The following is a 23,390-nucleotide window of genomic DNA, read 5'->3' as shown; positions in this document are numbered from 1 at the left end:
TCAGAATGGCAGGTCAGAATGGTGGGATGTGATGCAGAGTGCAAGAAAGTAAAATACTGCCCATATGTTTGGATACCTGAGAAGTAATCTGATCAAGGATTATTTTTTATTATAGCTTCCTCTCTTTCCTCTTTTGATAGAATACAATAGCAGTTTTAAAACATCCTATCTGAGATTCTATGTGGAAATTTCCAGCACTGAAGACTTAGGAAATCCTATCTGATAAATTAACATTCTTTCTTCATCTGTATAAATAATGAATCCAAATCTAATGAGGAGAGCCTTTTCTTGGATCAAGAATGAAGTTTATTTGAAATAACATTTCATGAAAATTAAAAAGGCTATATGGAAAAAGGTATTCTTCAGTGGAAAATTCTTCATTGTTCACAGTCCACTCTGATGGGTTATTTACTTCTCACCATGTGGGGACATGGAGTTTTCATTGTCTTTAATCTATTTTCCAACTCTGCAAGTTGTAGACACTAATAGCAGTCAAAATAATTCATGTTGGTAGATATTCACATAAATTATCTGGTGGAGAGTCAATTGTCATGTGTCCTATATGATGGAAGTAGTCATATTTCAACTCATTTGCAAATTAATGTAATTTTTTTCATAAATGTATCTTTTATATTTGGTCTCCTTTGTACTAAGTGTATCATTTGCCTGGTCTTTCATTAAAAATGAGTTAATGATATAATAGATGTTATTTTATTTCTTTGTGAGAGCTGTTATTTTATGAAAATTAATCCTTCCCAAGGTTTATATTCTTGCATAAGATAAAAAACAAATTATATAATATAAAATGAGCTATCAGTTCAGTTCAGTCGCTCAGTCATGTTCAACTCTTTGTGACCCCATGCATTGCAGCACTCCAGGCCTCCCTGTCCATCACCAATCCCTGGAGTTCACTCAAACTCACATCCATTGAGTCGGTGGTGCCATACAGACATCTCATCCTCTGTCATCCCCTTCTCCTCCTGTCCCCAATCCCTCCCAGCATCAGAGTCTTTTCCAATGAGTCAACTTTTCGCATGAGGTGGCCAAAGTACTCGAGTTTCAGCTTTAGCATCATTCCTTCCAAAGAAATCTCAGGGATGATCTCCTTCAGAATGGACTGGTTGGATCTCCTTGCAGTCCAAGGGACTCACAAGAGTCTTCTCCAACACCACAGTTCAAAAGCATAAATTTTTCGGTGCTCAGCTTTCTTCACAGTCCAACTATCACATCCATACATGACTACTGGAAAAACCATAGCCTTGACTAGACGGACCTTCATTAGCAAAGTAATATCTCTGCTTTTGAATATGCTATCTAAGTTGGTCCTAACTTTTCTTCCAAGGAGTAAGCGTCTTTTAATTTCATGGCTGCAATCACCATCTGCAGTGATTTTGGAGCCAAAAACAATAAAGTCTGACACTGTTTCCACTGTTTGCCCATCTGTTTGCCATGAAGTGATGGAACCAGATGCCATGATCTTCGTTTTCTGGATGTTGAGTTTTAAGCCAACTTTTTCACTCTCCTCTTTCGCTTTCATCAAGAGACTTTTTAGTTTCTCTTCACTTTCTGCCATAAGGGTGGTGTCATCTGCATATCTGAGGTTATTGATATTTCTCCCAGCAATCTTGAATTCCAGCTTGTGCTTTTTCCAGCCCAGCGTTTCTCGTGATATACTCGGCATATAAGTTAAATAAGCAGGGTGACAATATACAGCCTTGACTTACTCCTTTTCCTATTTGGAACCAGTCTCTTGTTCCATGTCCAGTTCTAACTGTTGCTTCCTGACCTGCATATAGGTTTCTCAAGAGGCAGGTCAGGTGGTCTGGTATTCCCATGTCTTTCAGAATTTTACACAGTTTATTGTGATCCACACATTCGAAGGCTTTAGCATAGTCAATAAAGCAGAAATTGATGTTTTTCTGGAACTCTCTTGCTTTGCCTTTTGAATACAGAAAATTTTCTGCCTTATGTAACTTAGAAAATGATATCTTAATGCTCATGGAAGAAATAGTACAACAAAATAAATGAACTAAATTAGTCTTGTATTTTTGTAAACTCTGCGTACATGCATACTTGTTTGTCTTATTGGCTCCATGTGTGCTCTGGCATTGCCCTTCTCAATTTCATTTCCTGAGAGCACAGGTATACATCATAAAGTGAGAAACTATGTGTTGAAAAGGGATATTTTAAATGAACAATCAATCCTCTGTCACTTCTAATTAATAGACAGTTGTATGCACATATAGAATATTACATTAAACATGATCAAAATGGCAAGTATATATTGTGTTCAAAAGGCTGGTAAGGAAAGCTGAGTGAAAAGAGAGCTTAGAACATTTTATGTTTACATAAGAACTCTAATCCTAAATCCTTAACCAGGAAGGCTGAGTTTTCAACCTTAATAAACACATTGAGAGAAGATATTGTATATTGTAAAGTGGTTAATATATGGTGTGATTGATTAACTCTGCTGCTCCATGTCTTGTACTAACTGGATTTACATTTTGGTTAAGAACCCCTGTCAGCTGTATTTTTGACACAGTTTCACTAAAATCAAATTTCTTATCTTCTGGTTCTTCACACAGTATATAATGGGGTTCATCAATGGAGGTACCAGCAGGAATACATCAGCCATGAGGATTTTAACAACTGGGGAGCTGTATTTGGCAAACCGGTAGATAACAGCTAGGGTGATAATGGGAACATAGAAGATGAGCACAGCAATGATGTGGGAAACACATGTATTGAGGATTTTGAGCCTTTCATTCTGTGATGCTATGCTCAACACTGCTTTAAGTATCAGAATGTAGGACATGAAAATACACGTTATGTCTAGGATGCCTGTGAGAGCCACAAACAAGCCATAAATGACATTAATCTTGTTGTCAGAGCAGGCCAGCTTCATGACATCCTGATGGAGGCAGAAAGAATGGGAAAGGAGGTTCTTCTTACAGTATCTTAGATGTTTCAGGGTGAAAGGGAAAGGAAGGATCAACAAAACATTTTTGAGAGAAAAGACAAGGCCTATTTTTAAGACTCTGGTACTGGTTAGGATAGAAGCATATCTCAGAGGATTGCAGATGGCAATAAAGTGATCAAAAGACATGAGGAGAAGTACTGATGATTCCATAGCTGAAAATCCATGAATGAAAAACTCTTGGCCAATACAGGCATTGGGGGAAATTCTTGGAGCATTGAACAAAAATTCTTAGCATGGTAGGGAGAGAGGAGAAGGACAGTCCCAGGTCAGAGACAGCCAACATGGATAGAAAATAATACATGGGTTCATGCAGAGAAGGCTCCATTTTTATGAAAAAGAGGATAGTGCAGTTCCCCATGATGGCAACAATGTACATGAGACAAATGGGAATGGAGACCCAAATGTTGGCAGACTCCAGTCCTGGGATTCCAATGAGGAAGAAGGTAGCGATATCAGTTTCAGAGGTGTTGAAGATGGACATGCCAGAATATGAGGAAATCAAGATGAGAGGCCCAGGAAACACTTTCTGCAGCGATGAAAACAGATTGGCTCAAATGCCTGACTCTAGCCTATTGCAATCATTTAAGGTCCTGTCAATCCAACGGCTATTCATATAGTTCTCAAGTATAAACCTAAATGGATAAAAATAGATACATATAGAGTTAGATGTCAATATCCAACTAAAGATGAAAACTGAAAGAAAAGGAAAACAAATTGAAACCTACAAGAGATATAGTTTATAACAGACATACATTCAACACAAGGACTGATGGTTCAACTAAATAGTCATACAGACAATATCTTATACAAATGAATATAGTTACATATAATTATCTATTTTCCAAATAAAGAATTTGAGACTTTTGCTTTTCTTATGTAAATATAACATTCCATTGTTCAGGCAGAGAAGGTGATGGCACTCCGCTCCAGTACTCTTGCCTGGGAATTCCCATGGACGGGGGAGCCTGGTAGGCTGCAGTCCATGGGGTCGCAAAGAGTCGGACATGACTGAGCGACTTCACCTTCGCTTTTCACTTTCATGCATTGGAGAAGGAAATGGCAACCCACTCCAGTGTTCTTGCCTGGAGAATCCCATGGACAGAGGGGCGTGGTGGGCTGTGGTCTATGGGGTTGCAAAGAGTTGGACACGACTAAACAACTAACACACACACCAGTCATATAGAAAAATACCATAAATTGTTGTCATAGAAGCCTGTGATCAGACTATATTGATCATTTTATTTTTGCATATTCTCCTCCTACCACAGTTCTGAATGTTCCTTCATCATCTTTCTTCCCCTTGATCCTTTATGCGAGTGTGCAGGCTAAGTTGCTTCAGCCGTGTCTGACTTTTTGCAGCCCTATGGACCGTAGCCTGCCAGGCTCCTCTGTCATGGAAGTTTCCCGGCGAGAATATTGGAGTGGGTTGCCATGCCCTCCTCCAGGGGATCTTCCTGACTCAAGGATCGAACTGTCTCCTAAGCCTCCTACATTGGCAGATGGGTTCTTTACCACTAGTGCCACCCAAGCAGCTCTTACCCTGTATACACCTCTGTAAAGAAATCCTTCAGAAAACATTCCTGAATCGATTCTTTATGGACATCTATTTCTTGCTGGCACATAGTCTTTTGTTCCTTTTAGCTGAAGTGTTCTTCCTCTTTTTAGTCCTTACAATGTTCTCTTTATCATCGATGTTCTGCAGTGCAATATGAAGCACATAGGTAGAGATTTACAATTAATATCTTCTACTCGGAGGCTGATATTTTCAATCTGATTTTTCAGTTTTGAATGTCCTCTGCCATTATAACTTTCAACATTGTCTATTTAGTAATAACTTCTTGTTAGATTGAAAAAGTTCAACATTTTCCAGCTAACTTATAATTAGATTGTTTCATATTTTCAAACTCTTCCTTTATTTATGTTGCCTTTTGGTGCATTCTTTAGTACTACCTTCTAATTTATTAATTCTGTCTTTATCTGTGTCTGGTCTCTAACAACTATTGAGTTTTATTTCATTTATTCTACTTTTCTTTTAAAATAAAAGTTATTTTAATAATCCTTAGTGATAATAATATTATTAATAATAATATTAAATATAGTTAATAATTTAATATTTTATATTTCATAAAATATAATATATTTTATAAATTATAAAATTATAATTTATATAACTGTATAAATACAATTTCAATTTATAGCTACCAATTCCCCCAATAATTTTTCATTTATTTGTATTGTTATTATGGTCTTTAATTTTTTTGAGAATAGTAAGTTTGCCAAATTCCAAAATTCATCTCTAGTTTGATTTACTTCTTTTCTCATGGGTATCCTTATTATTGAAATTGTAGAATATCTTTGTCAGTATTAGTCTTCATCTTTGTTTTGCAATTCTACTTATAATCCCATCTTGAGTGGAAATTTTCTTGTTTGTTTCTTGATTTATTTTATTCCTTTTCCATGATTAGATGTAGTAGTTGGCTCTTCTGACTTCCTGAAGTTTGTAAATTGTAATGTCTTTTTATAATGGGTAAGGGATCTTATTTCAAAGGAGAATTAAGTGCAGTGTTGCCCATTTTTCCCCAACAATCTCAAGACCTAGCTGGTTATTGGGAGCAGACTCATGTTGTGACAACAGGTATTTCCACCCTCCATGTGGGTTAATAACTTGGTTCTTTGAACTGATTCCTTGTCAAACATGAGGCACTATCATTCTGAGTCTCATATAGGTGCTGAGCTGCCAACCACCAATGTGTCTCTATAGCAGGAATCAAGTGGGTTTGTGGATTCAGTTTCAACACAGTTATATGTTTTTATATTGCATCTCAAAATATCTACCTATCTACCTATAATGTATTTTATATTTGTTGTCTGACCTAAGGAGCATAACAATGTATTTTTATCTTTTTTATTATATCTATTTTTGCTATACGTTTTGGTGTGTAGTGGAAATTTATATATATGATTCAGCTCATCACACTGAGTAAAATTCATCATCAAAAGTTAGATACAATTTTAGAAATATAATTTGTTAATGCTTATGTTCGGGAAAAATTAATTTTGTTGAGAATTACTTGTTCGTGTGCTCCTTGGAAAATAATGAATTAAGGTACAAATTTGTCCAAAAATACAATAGAGCTAATTGCAAGTTTATCATCAATCCTTGTTATGACGGATTTAATAATACTCCTCAGATTTGAAATATTCAGGCAGTTCCTAGGTACTACTATTCTTATCTTTAATTACATTTTCAATCATTGTGTTACTATAAACCTGTTGTCATGATGAAGAATTCTTAAAAGGTCATGTTCCCTTTCTTAACTATTTGTTTTCTGTAATTATTCTCTTTGGCAATCTCAAATTCTAACGATCGCAATCCACCTTCAATTGTTTCTGAGCTGTTGCAGCTGTTCCGTGAACTGGATTATCTGGATTGGACTCCACCTCCAACTTGTATAATTATTTTCCTCTATCCAAACTACTTCTATTTCTAGGCTGTCTATAACATTTTAGTGATATTTATTACCCTTAAGGATTAGATATCAAGGAGAAAGACAATTAGAAACACTTAGGAGTTCCCAGATTTGATAAAATAAATTACATCCATTAAAAAGAAAAAAAAAAACCTGGCAGGTGTTTGAATATTGTTCACTTTAGACGTTGGAAGAATCATTCATAGTCGCGATGAATAAACTTATGCTGCTACTGCTACTAAGTCACTTCAGTTGTGTCTGACTCTGTGCGACCCCATAGACGGCAGCCCAGCATGCTCCCCCGTCCCTGGGATTCTCCAGGCAAGAACACTCGAGTGGGTTGCCGTTTCCTTCTCCAATGCATGAAAGTGAAAAGTGAAAGTGAAGTCGCTCAGTCATGTCCGACCCTCAGCGACCCCGTGGACTGCAGCCTTCCAGGCTCCTCCGTCCACGGGATTTTCCAGGCAAGAGTACTGTAGTGGGGTGCCATTGCCTTCTCTAAAATAAACTTGTTACAGTGACTTAATACCATTGTGATATTTGTCTGCCTAAATGCTAATCCAGTTGTGTCAAGTCATAGAACTACTAGCAGAGAGCTATTTGTTAGACTTGGTCTTCCAATTCCCAAAATTTGCTCATGACACTAATTTGAAAGGAGTGAGATAAATGTTCAAAGAAAAAAGAAAGTTTTATTCCAACAGATACTGTGCAAGAATGCAAGCTTGTTTGGTCTGTGTAATGCCGTTAAGTAGAGATTGGAAGTTCTGTCTCCAGGACAGATGCGTCACATGTGAAAGCTGAGTGAGCTGTTGGAGGAGAATGTTCTTTTGCTGCCTGGGGCCCCTCTTTTGTCTGGTTTGTCTGTTAACCTCACCTGGTTCAGTCTCTAACATCAGCCTTCCTTGCTAATGCCTCTCACCCCACTGTAAAGTTGTTCCTTTTTGGCTAGATGGAGATTCTGATCCTCTTTCAATTTTCTTCGAAATGTTATCTAGCAAATCAATTTAAACACTTTGAATCTCGAGTTGTAAATCCTTCTATACCATATCCTATAAATAACTCTGCTCATATCAGTTTTCTTAATATAATGAAAAACTACTTGATTACTGATTAATGAAGAGAAAACTAAATAATAAGAAAATTTTCAAAAACATACGATACACTAATTATTATCAACCTCTACTTGTCCTGAATTATCAAAAAAAAGAGTATGACTCTTTAGGTAATACTATACCTATCTGGCAAAGCTATTTTATTATTTTTTAAGAGACTTTAGAGGGAAGCAGAATACTGCACAGAAAATTTTCCAGTATGTTTTCCTTTCAGAAGGGCCTAAACAACCCAATTCTCTGGTTTCACAAAAATATGAAAAATGTAGTTTAAGTAACACATACAGAATGGCTTTAAAGTTAGAATAAAGTTCACTATTTATATGGGAGTTATTAAATGAGACTGTTTATTTGTTCTTTGTATTAAAAGTAGAGTGATATTTATGTAGTCATGATGGTAGTATTACCCAGACTGTTTCAGGTCTTGAATATATCCTGAGACTGAAGCAGCTATTAAACAGTAAAAGCACAACAGCTTATTAGGAATAAGATACACATCTTCAAGTTCATGATGCTTACCTTCATTGATAAGATTCATAATTTGAACATGACAGTTTTCAGGTACTTACATATCAGGGTTAAACAAGAGATGAATTTAGGAGGAAGCTGCTTCAGTCCCAGTTGTTAGGGACAAGGGTTGATCATGAGAGTATGATTCTAGTTCCCCTATGCTGTTACCTTTTTAGTAGAACTGAGGCCTCTGGGGATGATAAATCAGGAAACAGTACCCAGAGACTGAAAAGTCCACAGGTAAGTCTTGAAATGAGTTAATTCACAGAGAGGTCAACTGAATTCCCATTATGCATATGCATCAGCCATTTATGGTTAATGCCTTACAAGGCTTCCTTATTCCATGAAGCAGAATAGTCAGACAGAGCTGGAGCTATATCATGGAGGCTGCTTTAGGGTCTGTAGTCAGATCCATGTTTTGTTAAGCACATCTATTTGTGTTCTTTTGTGTATGTATATGTATTATAGGTAAAAACTGCATGCTCTAATAGTTAAAGCTTCCCAACTTTGGACAAATGATTTAACTCTGAGTTTTAATTCCCTAATCTATAAAATGAGGAAAAATATAAGAACTCATGCAACTTACTTGTGACACTTAAAGACTGGTAAAAGTGGCTGCTCTTACTATTGCAGTTATCATTTTGATAATTATTACTATGCCTATTTTCAGGGTTTCCTGATGCTTCTTGATGAGGGTGCTTTGCAATCATATTGGAATCACAAGGGCCAGTCCCAAACAACACTGGTTATCAAAAGTCTGACACTGTCACAAAACATCAATAAATATAATAAAAGACACAATGTTTGGAAATAAGAGATAAAAAAGCTAGCATAACTTATGAAGGTATGTTTGGTACAAAATGAGGCCTAAGTGTTATACAAAAGATTCATTAGAAATAAAAATAAACAATTTTTTATAAAAAGACAAAATATAAATTGATTTTACTTTTATATATCAGTACCAAAGATTGAGAAAAATATAATTTTAAATGCTCTTCACATAAGGATAAATTAGTACAAACACTTAATAATAAATCTAATATAAGAGGCGGTGCTAATGGTACAGAACCCTGCCTGCCAGTGCAGGAGACATAAGGGAAGCAGATTCAATCCCTGGGTCAGGAAGATCCCCTGAAGGAGGGAATGCAACCCACTGCAGTATTCTTGCCTGGAGAATCCCATGGACAGAGGAGCCTGACGGGTTACAGTCCATAAAACTGCAAAGAGTAGGACATGACTGAAGCAACTGGGCACACACACTTGCACAATATAAGATATATATTATCTTTTTAATGTTGACCTGAAATAAATAATCTGACAGATATTTTTCCAGCCAAAATAAGTTTGTTCAGGATCAGCAGAAAATTGTGATTCAGGGTCTTCAACCATGGTGAGCCATGTGCAAGTTTCCATATGGCAAGGGAAGAAAAAAGCTTTTATAAGAGAGAAAAAGGAAAATGGGAAAGCTATTGGAAACAAAGAGTCCAGGACTTTTCATTAGTTAAGTCCTTGTCAGAAAAGAAGAGTAGTTTTTCTTTTTCCTCTTGGGCTCTCCTATTATTGCAAGGCAGGAGGGCTCCCCGTTCTGGTCTCCCAACTCTATTTAATTGAGTTTTCTGTAGTAAATTTTTTATATAGCAAAAAACTATAAAATGGCACTGAGAAAAAATAAAAACTTTAATTAATTGAGGTTTATATTCTTGGATTCAAATTTCAATTCTTCCAAAATTGTTTTATAGATTTAATACATTTCAGTAAAAGTCCCCCTATATATCTTGTGTAAATTGATCCTGTTTCTAAAATCTATAAATAAATTCAAAGAGGTAGATAAAGAAGATATAAGCTAAGAAAAAGAATGGATTGGAAAACTGCTCCATGCTAAATACTATGGAAATTGTAATGAACCAGAGAATGGAATTTGCCTTTACAGAGCTTAGTGTGGAGACTTGAATCCTCTTAGAGCTTAATGCATGATTATGAAACACATAGCTAATGAAAAGCTCTGTCCGGTGAAAAAGCAGGAAATACCTTATAACAGAAGGGGGTTAGAGTATTATCATGAATTTATTCTCATATGCTCTTTAGAAAAGTGAAAACTACTAGATTTTAAAGGACTGGAAGAGGTATGTGGATAAATGTAGTGGCACATTTTTACAAACTTCAGGATCACATGCTTTTGATACAGTTAAGGGCTGTTTATATTAATTTCATCTCTAGGGATCCAGTTGGCTCAGAAACCAATCCCTAAGCTTCTATCTCAGGTGAAACCAGGAATATATATAGAGATGGTATAAACATTTAAGCCTCATTATTTATAGGATCAAAGGTTTTCAACACCTCAGGTATGTGGAGAATCAAAATTATAGCCTCTGGAATCCATTCAAGTTTGATCTTCAGACAGAGATGAAAAGTCTTCTTGGGTGAGAAATAAAGCAAAGAGAGCAAAAAATAAAAGCACAGAAATACAAAGAGAAATGAGAAGAAATATAAAGATAATAGCAAGGCTGAAAAAAAATAGAGAAAGCAACCAAAAGAGAATGTGAGTTTACCTGCAGTGGAGGAAAGTTTAGGCAGAGAAAATCAGTATGGAACTGAAACACTGGGAAATGAGTTACTGGTTGTATGGTTAGGGATTCATGTTGATATAATTGGCTTACTTGTAAATTTCAAAATTTTTAATTACAAATAAATAGTGGGTAGATTTTGGCACAGTTTAAGATACAAAGATTAAAGAGACCAAAAATCATTGAAAGAACAATGTGTAATTTATGAAGAATGAAAACAGGAGTGTCATTGTCTTTAGAGGTAAACAATTTTGAAGTATATGACATATCTTAATATCCTACTTCAATATTTATCAACAATTTTAAGATATGTTGGTCAGGGAACAAGTAATTGAAGACTATAGGCAAGATGCTAGAGAGGCTATAATAAAATGGTTTCTTATCCTCCGTGGTTCTCCCTAAACTGTTTGGAATAGGTAACTGTATTCCATGAGTCTTTTCTGCCCTTTGAAACAATCTTGTCATTGGTCCAGTCTCTTCCTACTATTTATTTTTCACCTTACTGTGATTAAATTGCATTAAAATAAAATGACCCAAAGAATTATGTTTAACGAAATGTATTGAATTTCAGGAGAAAATATACAGAAAAAGGGCAATAATGAAGGGACTGAGAAAAAGTGAAACACATCGTAGGTGAGTCAGTAAGAGAAAAGGGTAGGAAAAAGAGAGTATAAATAGGGATATTCTTGCCTGTCCCAAAATTAAATCTATGGACCGGCCAATCACTGAAGTTTTCTAAAGCTGCAGTTTGCACTGACAGGATGTAGAGCATGGAGAAAAATATTTTAAAAGAACAATGATTCACCTTACTTTTTGTAACTTCTCTGAGAATTAAAGAAAATGTGATTTATATTAATGTTAGAAGAATAAAAGGAAAATGCATAGCATAATTTTGGGCATGGGAAAAGTAAATCTCCTTCTAATATGGCCATAATATAATCTTTGTATGTGTGCATTCTATATTTCTACTTCTATGTTAATATCTAGAGCCTTTTGATATGTTGAGATTTAAATAGAAATTAAAGCAAAATTTCTGAATAAGGAAGAAGAATAAAGAAATTCAATGAGAGATTTTAGTAGATTTTGCAGATTAAGCAAAAAGTGTTGTTTGAAGGTAAACAAAAATACATGTGTTGTACAATTATTCTGACTGGTAAATGCAGAGCATGGTGAGTGGCTGACTGCTTCATCTTAGACAACAGAGCTAGCGAAGGTTCAGTGTAAACTGCTTGGGGCTTGAAAACAGGAACAGAGAGATGTCCAACTCTAAGAGGACAGAGATGACTGCATTGGCAGAAAGGGGGGAAGGTGACAAATCTTTCTTATTCCACGAAGATAAAGTTTGCTTGGTATTTCCTTCTGTTCCTCATTATAGATGCCAGGCAAAAGTCCTCTTTGGAATTACAGACTGCTGAGCCTGAGAACTTTCAGTTTTTAAGCTGTCAGACACTAAGGGTCTACAAAGAAGCATGAGGGAGAAGCTGAGACATTGTAGCAAAGATGTCTGAAGCTGACAATATCTAGACTAAAGGATGAGGCAAGTAAAGAATCTTCTCAGGACAGTCAGTAGGCTTAGACAGGGCTAAAATAAAACAGAGAACTGAAGGGGCTGGTTATCCCATAGGGCTTAGCTTCTGTGCCCAATGCCGTCAGTCAAGGGTATGGCATACACAGCACTAGCAGAGGCATGCACAGTGAAGATTGTTTGGGGCAAGTAAAACCAGATGTTAAAATTGCATTTTCAAAAGGGAAAAAGTACTTGTTTGTTATTGAAAGCCAAAGCCACTGATGGTAAATGACTTGGGCTGCATTGATGGGTTTGCTATGGGTTCTCAGAGGTAGGTGCCAAAGCATCATAAAATTAGGAAAACAGTTATTAGTTTCTAAAAATGTTTAATGGAAGTATAGTTGAGTTACAGTGTTGTTTAATTTCAAGTGTGCAGTGAAGTGAATCAATTACACATATACATATATCCACGCTTTTTTTCTTTTTTAAAGATTCTTTTGCCATATAGATTATTACAGGGTATAGAGTAAAGTTCCCTCTGCTATACAGCAGGTTCTTATTAGTTACCTATTTTATATACAGTATTGTATATATGTTGATCCCAATCTCCCAATATATTCCTTCCCCTCACTTATCCCATGGTAACCATGTTTGTTTTCTATATCTGTGCCGCTACTTCTGTTTTATAAATAAGTTCATTTGTACCTTTTTTTTCCTCAGATTCTACATATAAGAAGTACGATATTATATTTGTCTTTGTGTCTAATTTACTTCACCAAGTATGATAGTCTCTAGGTCCACCCATGTTGCATTATTTTGTTCTTTTTTATGGCTGAGTGATATGCCATTGTACATATGGACTACATCTTCATTATCCAGTAACACTTGATAGAATATTTTGTAAAATGTGATTATGTAGAAACCTCATTTACAGAAAAAAAAAAGCAAGAAATGATTCATAGAAATGAAGAGGATTATTGCAAATTATTACTAATTAAAGACACATGACATGTACTAGATGTTTGAAGTAAATCTATTTTAACATTATTTTGTGGGAAGGCATATAGGAAGAGCTTCAAAAATTACAGTGACCTTATTTTATGTATATATACATATATATTCCCTCTTACATACATATATATATATATATGAAAAGAGTGGGTAAAAGAGGGAATGCATATACGTATGTATCCTTTTCCATTCCCTCTTTCCATATAATGTGTGCTTATTTTACTATTAAAATATTACATATTTTCAATTTAAAGTATTATACATTATTAAATAAATATGAAATTAAATTAATGGTGAGCCGTTAGGGCCAAATCAGCTGTCAGGGATTAAAAGATAGCCTAGAAACAATAAGTGATTAATTCAAGAACATTACTGACAGGAAGCTTATGAAAATCCATAGACATTTACTCTGAATTTTCTCTATTTTTATCCTACAATATATAGTAAATATTTCTTTCTCTGCTCTTTTGCTGTTTAATTTTTTAGTGTCTTCAATGAAAATCCATCAAAGCTCTTGTCAGAGATGACCAGACTTGTGGGGTACACACTGTTGTTCTAGAAATTGATGCTTTTGACTACTGGGAAATGCTTCTTACATAAGAACTGTAAGAGTTAACTCCTTCCTTTCTCTATGAGATTAGAGGAAAGGTGTATCATATACTAATTGTTCTGCTTATGTTCATCAGGGATAACTTTGATAAAGCAGGATAACAGAAAATATTCCTGTTTGTCAAGAGTCACCATGGTGGTCTGGAATAACAGTGATACTATGGAACCTATATTTATTCTGAAGGGTTTTCCTGGACTGGAGTATGTTCATTCACATCTCTCCATCCCATTCTGTCTTGCATATTTGTTAGCATTTATTGGTAATGTTACCATCCTCTCTGTTATTTGGACAGAGTCCTCACTCCACCAGCCCATGTATTACTTTCTTTCTATGTTGGCACTAACTGACCTAGGTATGTCCTTGTCCACACTGCCCACCATGCTTGCTGTATTATGTTTGGATGTTCGGGAGATCCAGGCAAGTGCTTGCTATGCCCAGCTCGTCTTCATCCACACATTCACATTCCTGGAGTCCTCAGTGCTGCTGGCCATGGCCTTCGACCGCTTTGTTGCTATTTGCCGTCCACTGCACTACACCACCATACTCACCAACAGTGTAATAGGCAAGGTTGGTTTGGCCTGCCTGCTAAGAAGCATGGGAGTTGTACTACCCACACCTTTGCTGCTGAGACACTATCACTACTGCCATGTCAATGCCCTCTCCCATGCCTTCTGTTTGCACCAGGATGTTCTGAAGTTATCCTGTTCAGATGCCAGGATCAGCAGTGTTTATGGACTGTGTGTAGTTATTGCCACACTGGGCGTGGATTCTGTCTTTATACTTCTTTCTTATGTCCTGATTCTGAAGGCTGTGCTGGGCATTGTCTCTCATGAGGAGCAGCTAAAGGCACTCAACACATGTGTGTCTCATATCTGTGTGGTGCTCATCTTCTTTGTGCCAGTTATTGGGGTATCAATGGTCCATCGCTTTGGGAAGCATTTGTCTCCCATAGTCCACATCCTTATGGCTGACATATACCTGCTTCTTCCCCCAGTGCTTAACCCTGTTGTCTACAGTGTCAGGACAAAGCAGATTCGTCTAGGAATTCTCTGCAAGTTTGGGCTAAGGAAGGGGTTTTAAGTACCTCTAACCTTTGGTTGGAGAAGGCAATGGCAACCCACTCCAGTACTCTTGCCTGGAAAATCCCATGGATGGAGGAGCCTGGTAGGCTGCAGGCCATGGGATCACTAAGAGTCAGACACAACTGAACGACTTCACCTTCACTTTTCACTTTCATTCATTGGAGAAGGAAATGGCAACCCACTCCAGTGTTCTTGCCTGGAGAATCCCAGGGACGGGGAAGCCTTGTGGGCTGCTGTCTATAGGGTCTCACAGAGTCGGACACAACTGAAGCGACTTAGCAGCAGCAGGAGCCACCTTTGGTTTTCCCACTGAAAATCATAAGGCAGCTTTTTAAGTAGATGAGAAGTACATTATTGAAGCCTGGTCATCTGGTTAAATTCCTAATTCTTTCCCTTCCTATATACATGGTCTCAAATAATCATTAACCCTTAAGAAATTCACATTTTCATAGCAAAATTGTAAGTATGACCTTTTCTATCCCCAAGGTAATTATGAGATATATGATAGACAATGTATGTAAAAGAGATTATTTTGAAAAAGTTTACTATTTGTTAATATTATTAAATTTCTATTAATGATTATAATAACTTTCATTAAGTTCATATGTTTCTCATATTTATGATCTAAAATTCAGAAATCAATCTCTCTTTCTCCATTTTATTTTGCTTCTCATGCCAAAATGTCACAATATTGTAACAAAAATATTTCTGACTTTTGGGGTAAGTTTGGAACTTGTCTTCCTGGGAGGAATTTGAACTGCTACCGTCACTATTGGTTATGAAATAAGTCCTCACCTCATCACTGGTTGGCACTAACTGACCTAAGTTTGTGCCTATCCACACTTCCCATCATGCTTGCTGTGTTATGTTTGGAGATAATGTTTGGGAGATGCAGGCAAATGCTTGCTATGTCCAGCTCCTCTTCATCCACACATTCACATTCCTGGAGGCCTCAGTGTTGCTGGCACTGGGAAAAAGATGGGTTCTTTCTCCCAACCCCACTGTAAGTCTATCTGCTCCTTCAACTTGCCATCAAATGCTGCGGCAGACACATGGAGTTGCCCAAGAAATCCTGATAGCACATGTCTAAATACCTGTAGGTTTCCTGTTCAGTACTATAGCTCAGAATTCCATGTCTAAATCTGTGAGTGGATTGGGATGGGTGCATGATAATCACTCTCATTTTTTAATAGTATTCTTTCCTCTTCTTCATGTCTGTGTGGATTGCTAATATTAGTGTCATTCTCAGTTCCCTTATTGTCGATAATTTACTACTTTTTTTTCGTTAAGATGACATACATATGGTTTCATCAGTGGTATTTTATTATTCTTATATATTCAGTTTCTTTTTAGCTGTATTGCAATTTTTTTTATCATGGGGTCATTACTAGTATAATAACATGTCACCATGGGGCTGGTATTCCCCAATCAGCATGAATGTTCATAAAATATTTGTTAGTATAAACACTACTGTCTTTTCATGCTCCCAATAAATATATACTGAGAAATATGAAACTCATGTCATAGCAATTACTGCTTTCAAAACTGTGGATATATAAAAAGTGGAATAGATGATCTAAATATTAAGAAATTAATGTTTAATAGAATTATACATGTAGGAAGCTTATAAAAATTAACAGAAGTCATTGAAATATTGTTATTAAAGAGTGGCCAATCTTACTTGAGGATTAAGGAATCAGGTACTGTGGTAGTTGACACTCAGCAGTGCCTCATGGGTCAAATTCAGTCCTACCTCCTGAGCAAAGTGTGAAAGACATCGGTATGCTTAAGCTGGCTTGTTTTGCCTTATGAAAGCTAACTGTGCATATCTCATTTCAACTCCACGTTCTGTAATGTCACATTGGTAGTTTGAAGTTGGTCATGATGGGAGTATTTCCACAACAGAAATTGATGGACACTACACATCAGGGCTTTTCAAAATTCTAGAGAATGACAGTCCCTTTGCAGTTCGCCTGAAACTATTACAGCACTGTTGATTGGGTATACTCCAATGCAAATTAAAAAGCTAAAAAAAAAGGAAAAAAAGATCTCACATACATTACTCTATAAAAGAAAGTACTTTGTATTTTACTCTTAATGACTGGTTAAGCCATTAAGTGTTTACCAGCACAACACTGGACAAGGTAATCCAAGAAGAAAAGACAGCATGAAGAAAAAAAGAGTGTGTGTTAATAACATTCTCCAACTTCCAGGAAAGTTTAAGACTTGATGCAGCCACTACAGAGAACAGTATGGAAGTTCCTTGAAAAACTAACAATAGAGCTACCATTTGACGCTGAAATACCATTCCTAGGCATATATCCAGAGAAAAACATGATCCAAAAGGATACATGCACCCCAGTATTCATTGCAGCACTGCTTACAATAGCTAAGACGTAGAAACAACCAAAATGTCTATCAACAGAGGAATGGATTAAGAAGATTTTGTATGTATGTGCTTAGTCGCTCAGTCATGTCTGGCTCTTTGTGACCCCATAGATTGTAGCCCATCAGGCTTCTCTGTCCATGGGGATTCTTCAGGCAAGAATACTGGAGTGGGTTTCCATGCCTTCCTCCAGGGGATCTTCCCAACCCAGGGACTGAACCCAGATCTCCTGCATTGCAGGTGGATTCTTTACCATCTGAGCCATCAGGGAAGCCCAGAAGATGTGGTATAAATACATATATACAATGGAATATATTACTCACCCATTGAAATAAATGAAATAATGCCATTTGCAGCAACATGGATGGAGCTTAGCTTCCCTGGTAGCTCAGCTGGTAAAGAATCCGCCAATAATGCAGGAGACCCTGGTTCAATTCCTGGGTCAGGAAGAGTCACTGGAGAAGGGATAGACTTCCTACTTCAGTGTTCTTGGGCTTTCCTGGTGGCTCAGCTGGTAAAGAAGCCACTTGCAGTGTGGGAGACCACCTGAAATGGGGGATGGACCTAGAGAGGGTCATACTGAGTGAAGGAAGTCAGACAGAGAAGGAAATCCCTTATATGGGTAATCTAAAAAGGCATGATACAAATGAACTTAATATACTTATTAAGTTCATTAAACTGAAACAGAAACAAACTCACAGATTTAGAGAACAAACTTATGGTTGCCAAGGCAGGAGCCAGAGGGAGGGAATGATGGGGGAAAGTGATAGAGAGTTTGGGATGGACATGTACACACTGTTATATTTAAAATGGGTAATCAACAAGAACCTGCTATATAGCACATGGAGCTCTGCTCAGTATTATGTGGTGGTCTCGATGGGAGGGAAGTTTGAAGGATGGATACATGTGTGTGTTTGATTGAGTCCCCTTGTGTCCATATCAAACTATTACAGCACTGTTAACTGGCTATATTCCAGTGCAAAATAAAAAGCTAAAACAAACAATCAAACAAACAAACAAAAAGAAAAACACCTCTCTTACATACATTACTCCAGAAGAGAAAGGACTCTGTATTTTTTTCTTGATAGCTGGACATTATGTACCAGGTAAAAGGAACAGCTTTAAATAGGCCCTTATTAATGTGTGGTAAGGCATGGGGGAGGGAAAGCATCCTGTAGTCCTGTGATTAGGTCTCAGTCTTTTAGTGAGTCTAAAGAGTTCACAGAGCCCCTGGACTGAGAACTTCACAAGTGTTTCTTTTCTTTTTTAAAAATTCTCTCCCTTACATGGAATAGGAAGGCTAGTGCGGGCTGGAGTTGGGTATTCCCTCCCCCAGGACAGTTAGGAGCTGATAATGCCCCTGCAGTTTAGCCTCTGATTAACTAGTTTTTACCTACGACTGGCCTTGAAAAGAACAAGTGCTCTGGCATATTTCAAAATGGTCCCTTTCCCCTTCTCCCTACAGGGAGCACAAGGGAATTTTTCTCACATTTACTATGGAAACTTTGAAAAACTCCTGAAGGTAAATATCACAATATTTTAGGGAACCCCTATTACAGGGTTCCCTTGGGGTTTTTTTAACTCTCAAACTTGTTCACTCTGAGTCCCTAGCACTCCATCAGCAACAGCTCAGTTTCCTACCCCACCAGTTGTTCTCAGTTGCTGCTGAGCCTAGACTCCCAGATTGGGAATTTGGCACGAACATCTCCTTTTCCAGAGCAGAAGACAGTCTTCCAATGGCAATGATATAATTTATCTTCCCTGGAGTTCACATTAAGGAAAAAAAAAAGTTAGTCCTGAGGGAATGGACTAGTCAAAGGGGAACATGCCCTTTAGAGTATTTAAAGCACCAAAGGGTGCTGATCAAGCACCTAGCTGGGCAGAGCCAAGAACCTTGAACACAAAAATATACTATCTTGGCTCTGGAGTTGCAAATACCCTGCTCAGGATACCTATGCTTCCCTGAAAAACTATCTGCATCAAGATCCACTGTGTTTTCATTATTCTCTTATGCCCATATTCAGTGGCTTTCTCTACCTATAGGAAATCCCCGTGCTTGGCAGACTGGAGATCCAGCCAACCTGTCTACACCTGAAAGAAGTCTTCAAAGGTGAAAAAATGGGTAATGAATTAATATCTAATATATTTGAAGAATTTAGGAAGAATAAAGAGAAGTCAAGTGATAGGATGACCATAGCTTGTGTTAAATCACTGTTTTGGGATAGGTCAGAGGTACAGATTGCTATGTCCCTGAAAGGGACAATTGTCCCAAGCAATTGTCCTCAGAGTCTTCTCAAAAGAGCTCTGGGATGGTATTATTAATTCATGTCCAGGCATAGATAGAACATATGATAGGGACCCATGTACTAAAATCTCTTGTCTCTGAAAATACTGCTATCTGATATTAACTAAAAACGATGATGTTAAAAATGACAACAATAATAATTTAAGTATCCCCTCTATCTCACTCTCAAGTAAATCATGCACTGCTGCTGCTGCTAAGTCGCTTCAGTCGTGTCCAACTCTGTGCGACCCCATAGACGGCAACCTACCAGGCTCCCCCATCCCTGGGATTCTCCAGGCAAGAACACTGGAGTGGGTTGCCATTTCCTTCTCCAATGCATGAAAGTGAAAAGTGAAAGTGAAGTCGCTCAGTCGTGTCCGACTAGTAGCAACCCCATGGACTGCAGCATACCAGGCTCCTCCGTCCATGGGATTTTCCAGGCAAGAGTACTGGAGTGGGTGCCATTGCCTTCGCTGAAATCATGTGCACTTAGCAATATTATTGGGTTGGCCAAAAAGATCATTTAGGTTTTTCCGTAAGCTCTTAAAATACAAGCCAAAAAGAGAATTAAGCAAAATGATTCTGAAGAAAAGCCCTGAGGAGTAACACTTTTAAGTGATAACTTGGGCACTCCAGGTTACACCTGATTTTGGTTACTAGTGCACAGGGCTGATATGCTTAAGACTGTGGCTACTTTAGCATTTCCATTACTATTTTGCTTCACTTAAGTCCCAAATGTCTCCTAGGTCTTGGAAACTGTGCCAAAATTTCAGATATATTTTCTTAAATCTCTTAAATATCATATAAAGTTATACAATTCCTAATTTTATGCTCAAAAATTTTCTTAATCTTCCAAAGTGACAGAACCAGTGAATGACGATTATCTTCAGACTTTCTGTGACTCTGGAGAAGCAGCCACTGGAAACTGACTGCTTACGTCTGTACCAGACAGACTCCTCTATGGAAGATGGATTAGGAATATCCTAAGTCAGAGACTTTTGTACAAAGTAGGAGAAAGTGATCTTAGAGGGAAGACCTGGAATATGTAGGCAGGATGGAATTTCTGAAGGTATTCAAAGATTTGAGGAAGGGTATCAAGGACAAAGAAAATAATTGTGTGTAAGACTCAAAGGAACGACAATTATCATTAAGTGATGATAAAAGAGATCAGGAGAAATCTGTGATATAAAAAGCTAGGAAATAAAGGGAGACGTGAAAGACCAGTATTACCTAATATGCTATGATTAGCATAGTGTATAAACCACATGACAAGACTATATAAAGCAATTATTCTAATTGAATCTGTTCCTGCAAAGGAAGGAAAATGAAATCCGAGAGAAAATTTCCTTTGATCCCTATAGAGAAATAAGAAATTATTTACTTTTTTTTTAAGTGTGTCAGAGGAAACTATAAAGTATAATTGAATTAGTGCAACAGGGTAGATTGAGGATCATATGACAGCAATATAGTACAAATATGGTTGAATTTTTCCCTTTTTGTTAAAATGTCTTTCTTATGTCTTTTAAGATTATGTTCAAGATCTTTATATTTATGCATAAATTCCTCCTGAAATTTTGGTCCATATATGCAGTCTTAATTCCAATAACCGTCTGAAAAGCCTACGTACCCTATGCCTGTGTGCTAAGTTGCTTCAGTCCTGTCCAACTCTTTGTGACTCTATGGACTGTAGTCTGCCAGACTCCTCTATCCATGGATTCTACAGGTAACAATACTGGAATGGGTTTGCATGCCCTCCTCCAGAGGATCTTCCCAGACCAGGGATTGAATCTGCCTGTCCTGAGGCTCCTGCATTGCAAGCAGATTCTTTACTGCTGAGCCACGGGGCACTTCTGTCCCTAACCTATAGCTTTATTCAATTATATTCACTTACACTAACACCTCTCTGCATTTACATGTGTGTTGATCAGCATAGACCACCCAACACAGTCCTTTGTTTCCATCTAACTCATGTTTGTCATTTGAGACTTAATTCAATAATTACTTTTAGGAAATCTTCTCTGACCTCTCTGCATTGTCAGTTTTCTCTTTCTGTATTTTAAAGGGCCTTGCATTAAACTAACACTTTATTTTAATTTTAACTCTCTCTATCCACTAGATTGTAAATATCTGAAGGCATTTCTCATATTAGATTGGCCAAAAGGTTCGTTTGGGTTATTCTGCAAGACATTAGGGAAAAATCTGAATGAACAGTTTCTCCAGATCAATAAATTTCTCTATATTTTAGCTTACCCAGATTTCCTTTAATAAAATATGTTCTCAATAAATGCACAATAAAGAAAATTAAATAAGTTGTAAAATAAGAAATACAGGTGGTAATTATACATAATGAACATAGGAGTGACTGAAAGAGCAGAATACATCAGAGCATTGTTTCTTTGTGCATTTCACCCTAACCGTTCTGTGTTTTTGTCTCCCCACCTAGACTGAAGGTGCCTCCATCAGCACAATGTCTGTCTTTAATGACTCTGTCCTATACCCCTGCTTCCTCCTGACAGGCTTCTCAGGCCTTGAAAGCAGATATGGCTTAATTTCCCTTCCTATTTTCTTGGTTTATGCCACCTCAGTTGCAGGGAACATTACCATTCTATTTATCATCAGAACTGAGCCTTCCCTCCACCAACCAATGTATTACTTCCTGTCAATGCTGGCATTTACTGATCTGGGCCTATCCACTACAACCTTGCCTACCATGTTCAGCGTTTTCTGGTTCCATGCCCGGGAGATCTCTTTCAATGGCTGTCTGATCCAGATGTACTTCATTCATGTTTTCTCAATTATTGAGTCAGCTGTGCTTTTGGCTATGGCCTTTGACCGCCTGGTAGCAATTCGAGCACCCCTGCGTTATGCAGCCATTTTAACCAATGATGTAATCATTGGGATTGCTTTGGCAATCACCGGAAGGGCCTTGGCTCTGGTCTTTCCAGCTTCTTTCCTCTTAAAAAGGCTTCAATATCGTCCTGTCAATATTCTCTCCTACCCTTTCTGCCTGCATCAAGACCTCATCAAGACAACTGTATCCAGCCGTCGGGTCAGCAGCATCTATGGCCTCGTGGTGGTCATCTGCTCCATGGGACTTGATTCAGTCCTCCTCCTCCTTTCCTATATCCTCATCCTTGGCACAGTTTTGAGTATAGCCTCCAGGACAGAAAGAGTGAAAGCTCTTAATACCTGCATCTCTCATATCTGTGCTGTACTCACTTTCTATACACCAATGATTGGACTATCTATGATCCATCGCTATGGGCAGAATGCTTCCCCATTTGTCCATGTGTTCATGGCCAATGTCTATTTGCTGGTGCCACCCCTCATGAACCCCATTGTCTATAGTGTCAAGACCAAGCAGATTCGTGACAGAATCCTCAAGAAATTCAACCAACAGAAAGTTTGAAAGAAACTCTAAAACATACTTTTCTCTTTCCCCTCTCTATGTTAATGATTTCATATTAATGTATATTTTTTATTTTAAATATTAAAATTGATGTTTTGTTTTTAAGATAATAGTACTATTATGTGAGTTTGTGCTCAAATGTGTCTGAGTTTGCCATCCCATGGACTGTAGCTCTCCAGGCTCTTCTGTCAATGATATTATCCAGGAAAGAATACCAGAGTGGATTGCCATTTACTGGGTTTCCCTGATAGCTCAGTTGGTAAAGAATCAGCCTGAAATGCAGGGGATCTCAGTTCGATTCCTGGGTCATGAAGATCTGCTAGAGAAGGGATAGGCTACTCACTCCAAGGGATAGGCTATGCAATCCAGTATTCTTGGACTTCCGTTGTGGTCAGCTGGTAAAGAATCTGCCTGCAATGCGGGAGACCTGGGTTCAATCCCTGGGTTGGGAAGATCCCCTGGAGAAGG

At 37.5% G+C, this 23,390-nt stretch overlaps 2 protein-coding genes and 1 pseudogene across 2 annotated transcripts; 2 read left to right on the top strand and 1 right to left on the bottom strand.

The window, feature by feature from the left end:
• Positions 1-2,521: 2,521 nt before the first annotated feature.
• On the bottom strand, positions 2,522-3,461 carry LOC138092938 (olfactory receptor 51A4-like; annotated as a pseudogene).
• Positions 3,462-13,893: 10,432 nt separating this feature from the next.
• Positions 13,894-14,841, top strand: LOC138092816 (olfactory receptor 51L1). The gene has a single exon (XM_068988861.1). It carries the CDS (start codon positions 13,894-13,896, stop codon positions 14,839-14,841), a length of 948 nt encoding a protein of 315 aa, XP_068844962.1.
• Positions 14,842-21,980: 7,139 nt separating this feature from the next.
• LOC138093066 (olfactory receptor 51G2-like) lies at positions 21,981-22,922 on the top strand. Its single transcript, XM_068989155.1, has one exon. It carries the CDS (start codon positions 21,981-21,983, stop codon positions 22,920-22,922), a length of 942 nt encoding a protein of 313 aa, XP_068845256.1.
• Positions 22,923-23,390: the final 468 nt, after the last annotated feature.

The sequence above is a fragment of the Capricornis sumatraensis genome, chromosome 16 (genome assembly GCF_032405125.1).
Source record: "Capricornis sumatraensis isolate serow.1 chromosome 16, serow.2, whole genome shotgun sequence".
NCBI classification, from domain to species: domain Eukaryota; kingdom Metazoa; phylum Chordata; class Mammalia; order Artiodactyla; family Bovidae; genus Capricornis; species Capricornis sumatraensis.
This window is presented reverse-complemented; position numbering and strand designations above follow the sequence as displayed.

Excerpts from the sequence above, each read along its gene's own strand:
- LOC138092816 (XM_068988861.1), top strand. The coding sequence starts at position 13,894 with ATGGTGGTCTGGAATAACAGTGATACTATGGAACCTATATTTATTCTG.
- LOC138093066 (XM_068989155.1), top strand. The coding sequence starts at position 21,981 with ATGTCTGTCTTTAATGACTCTGTCCTATACCCCTGCTTCCTCCTGACA.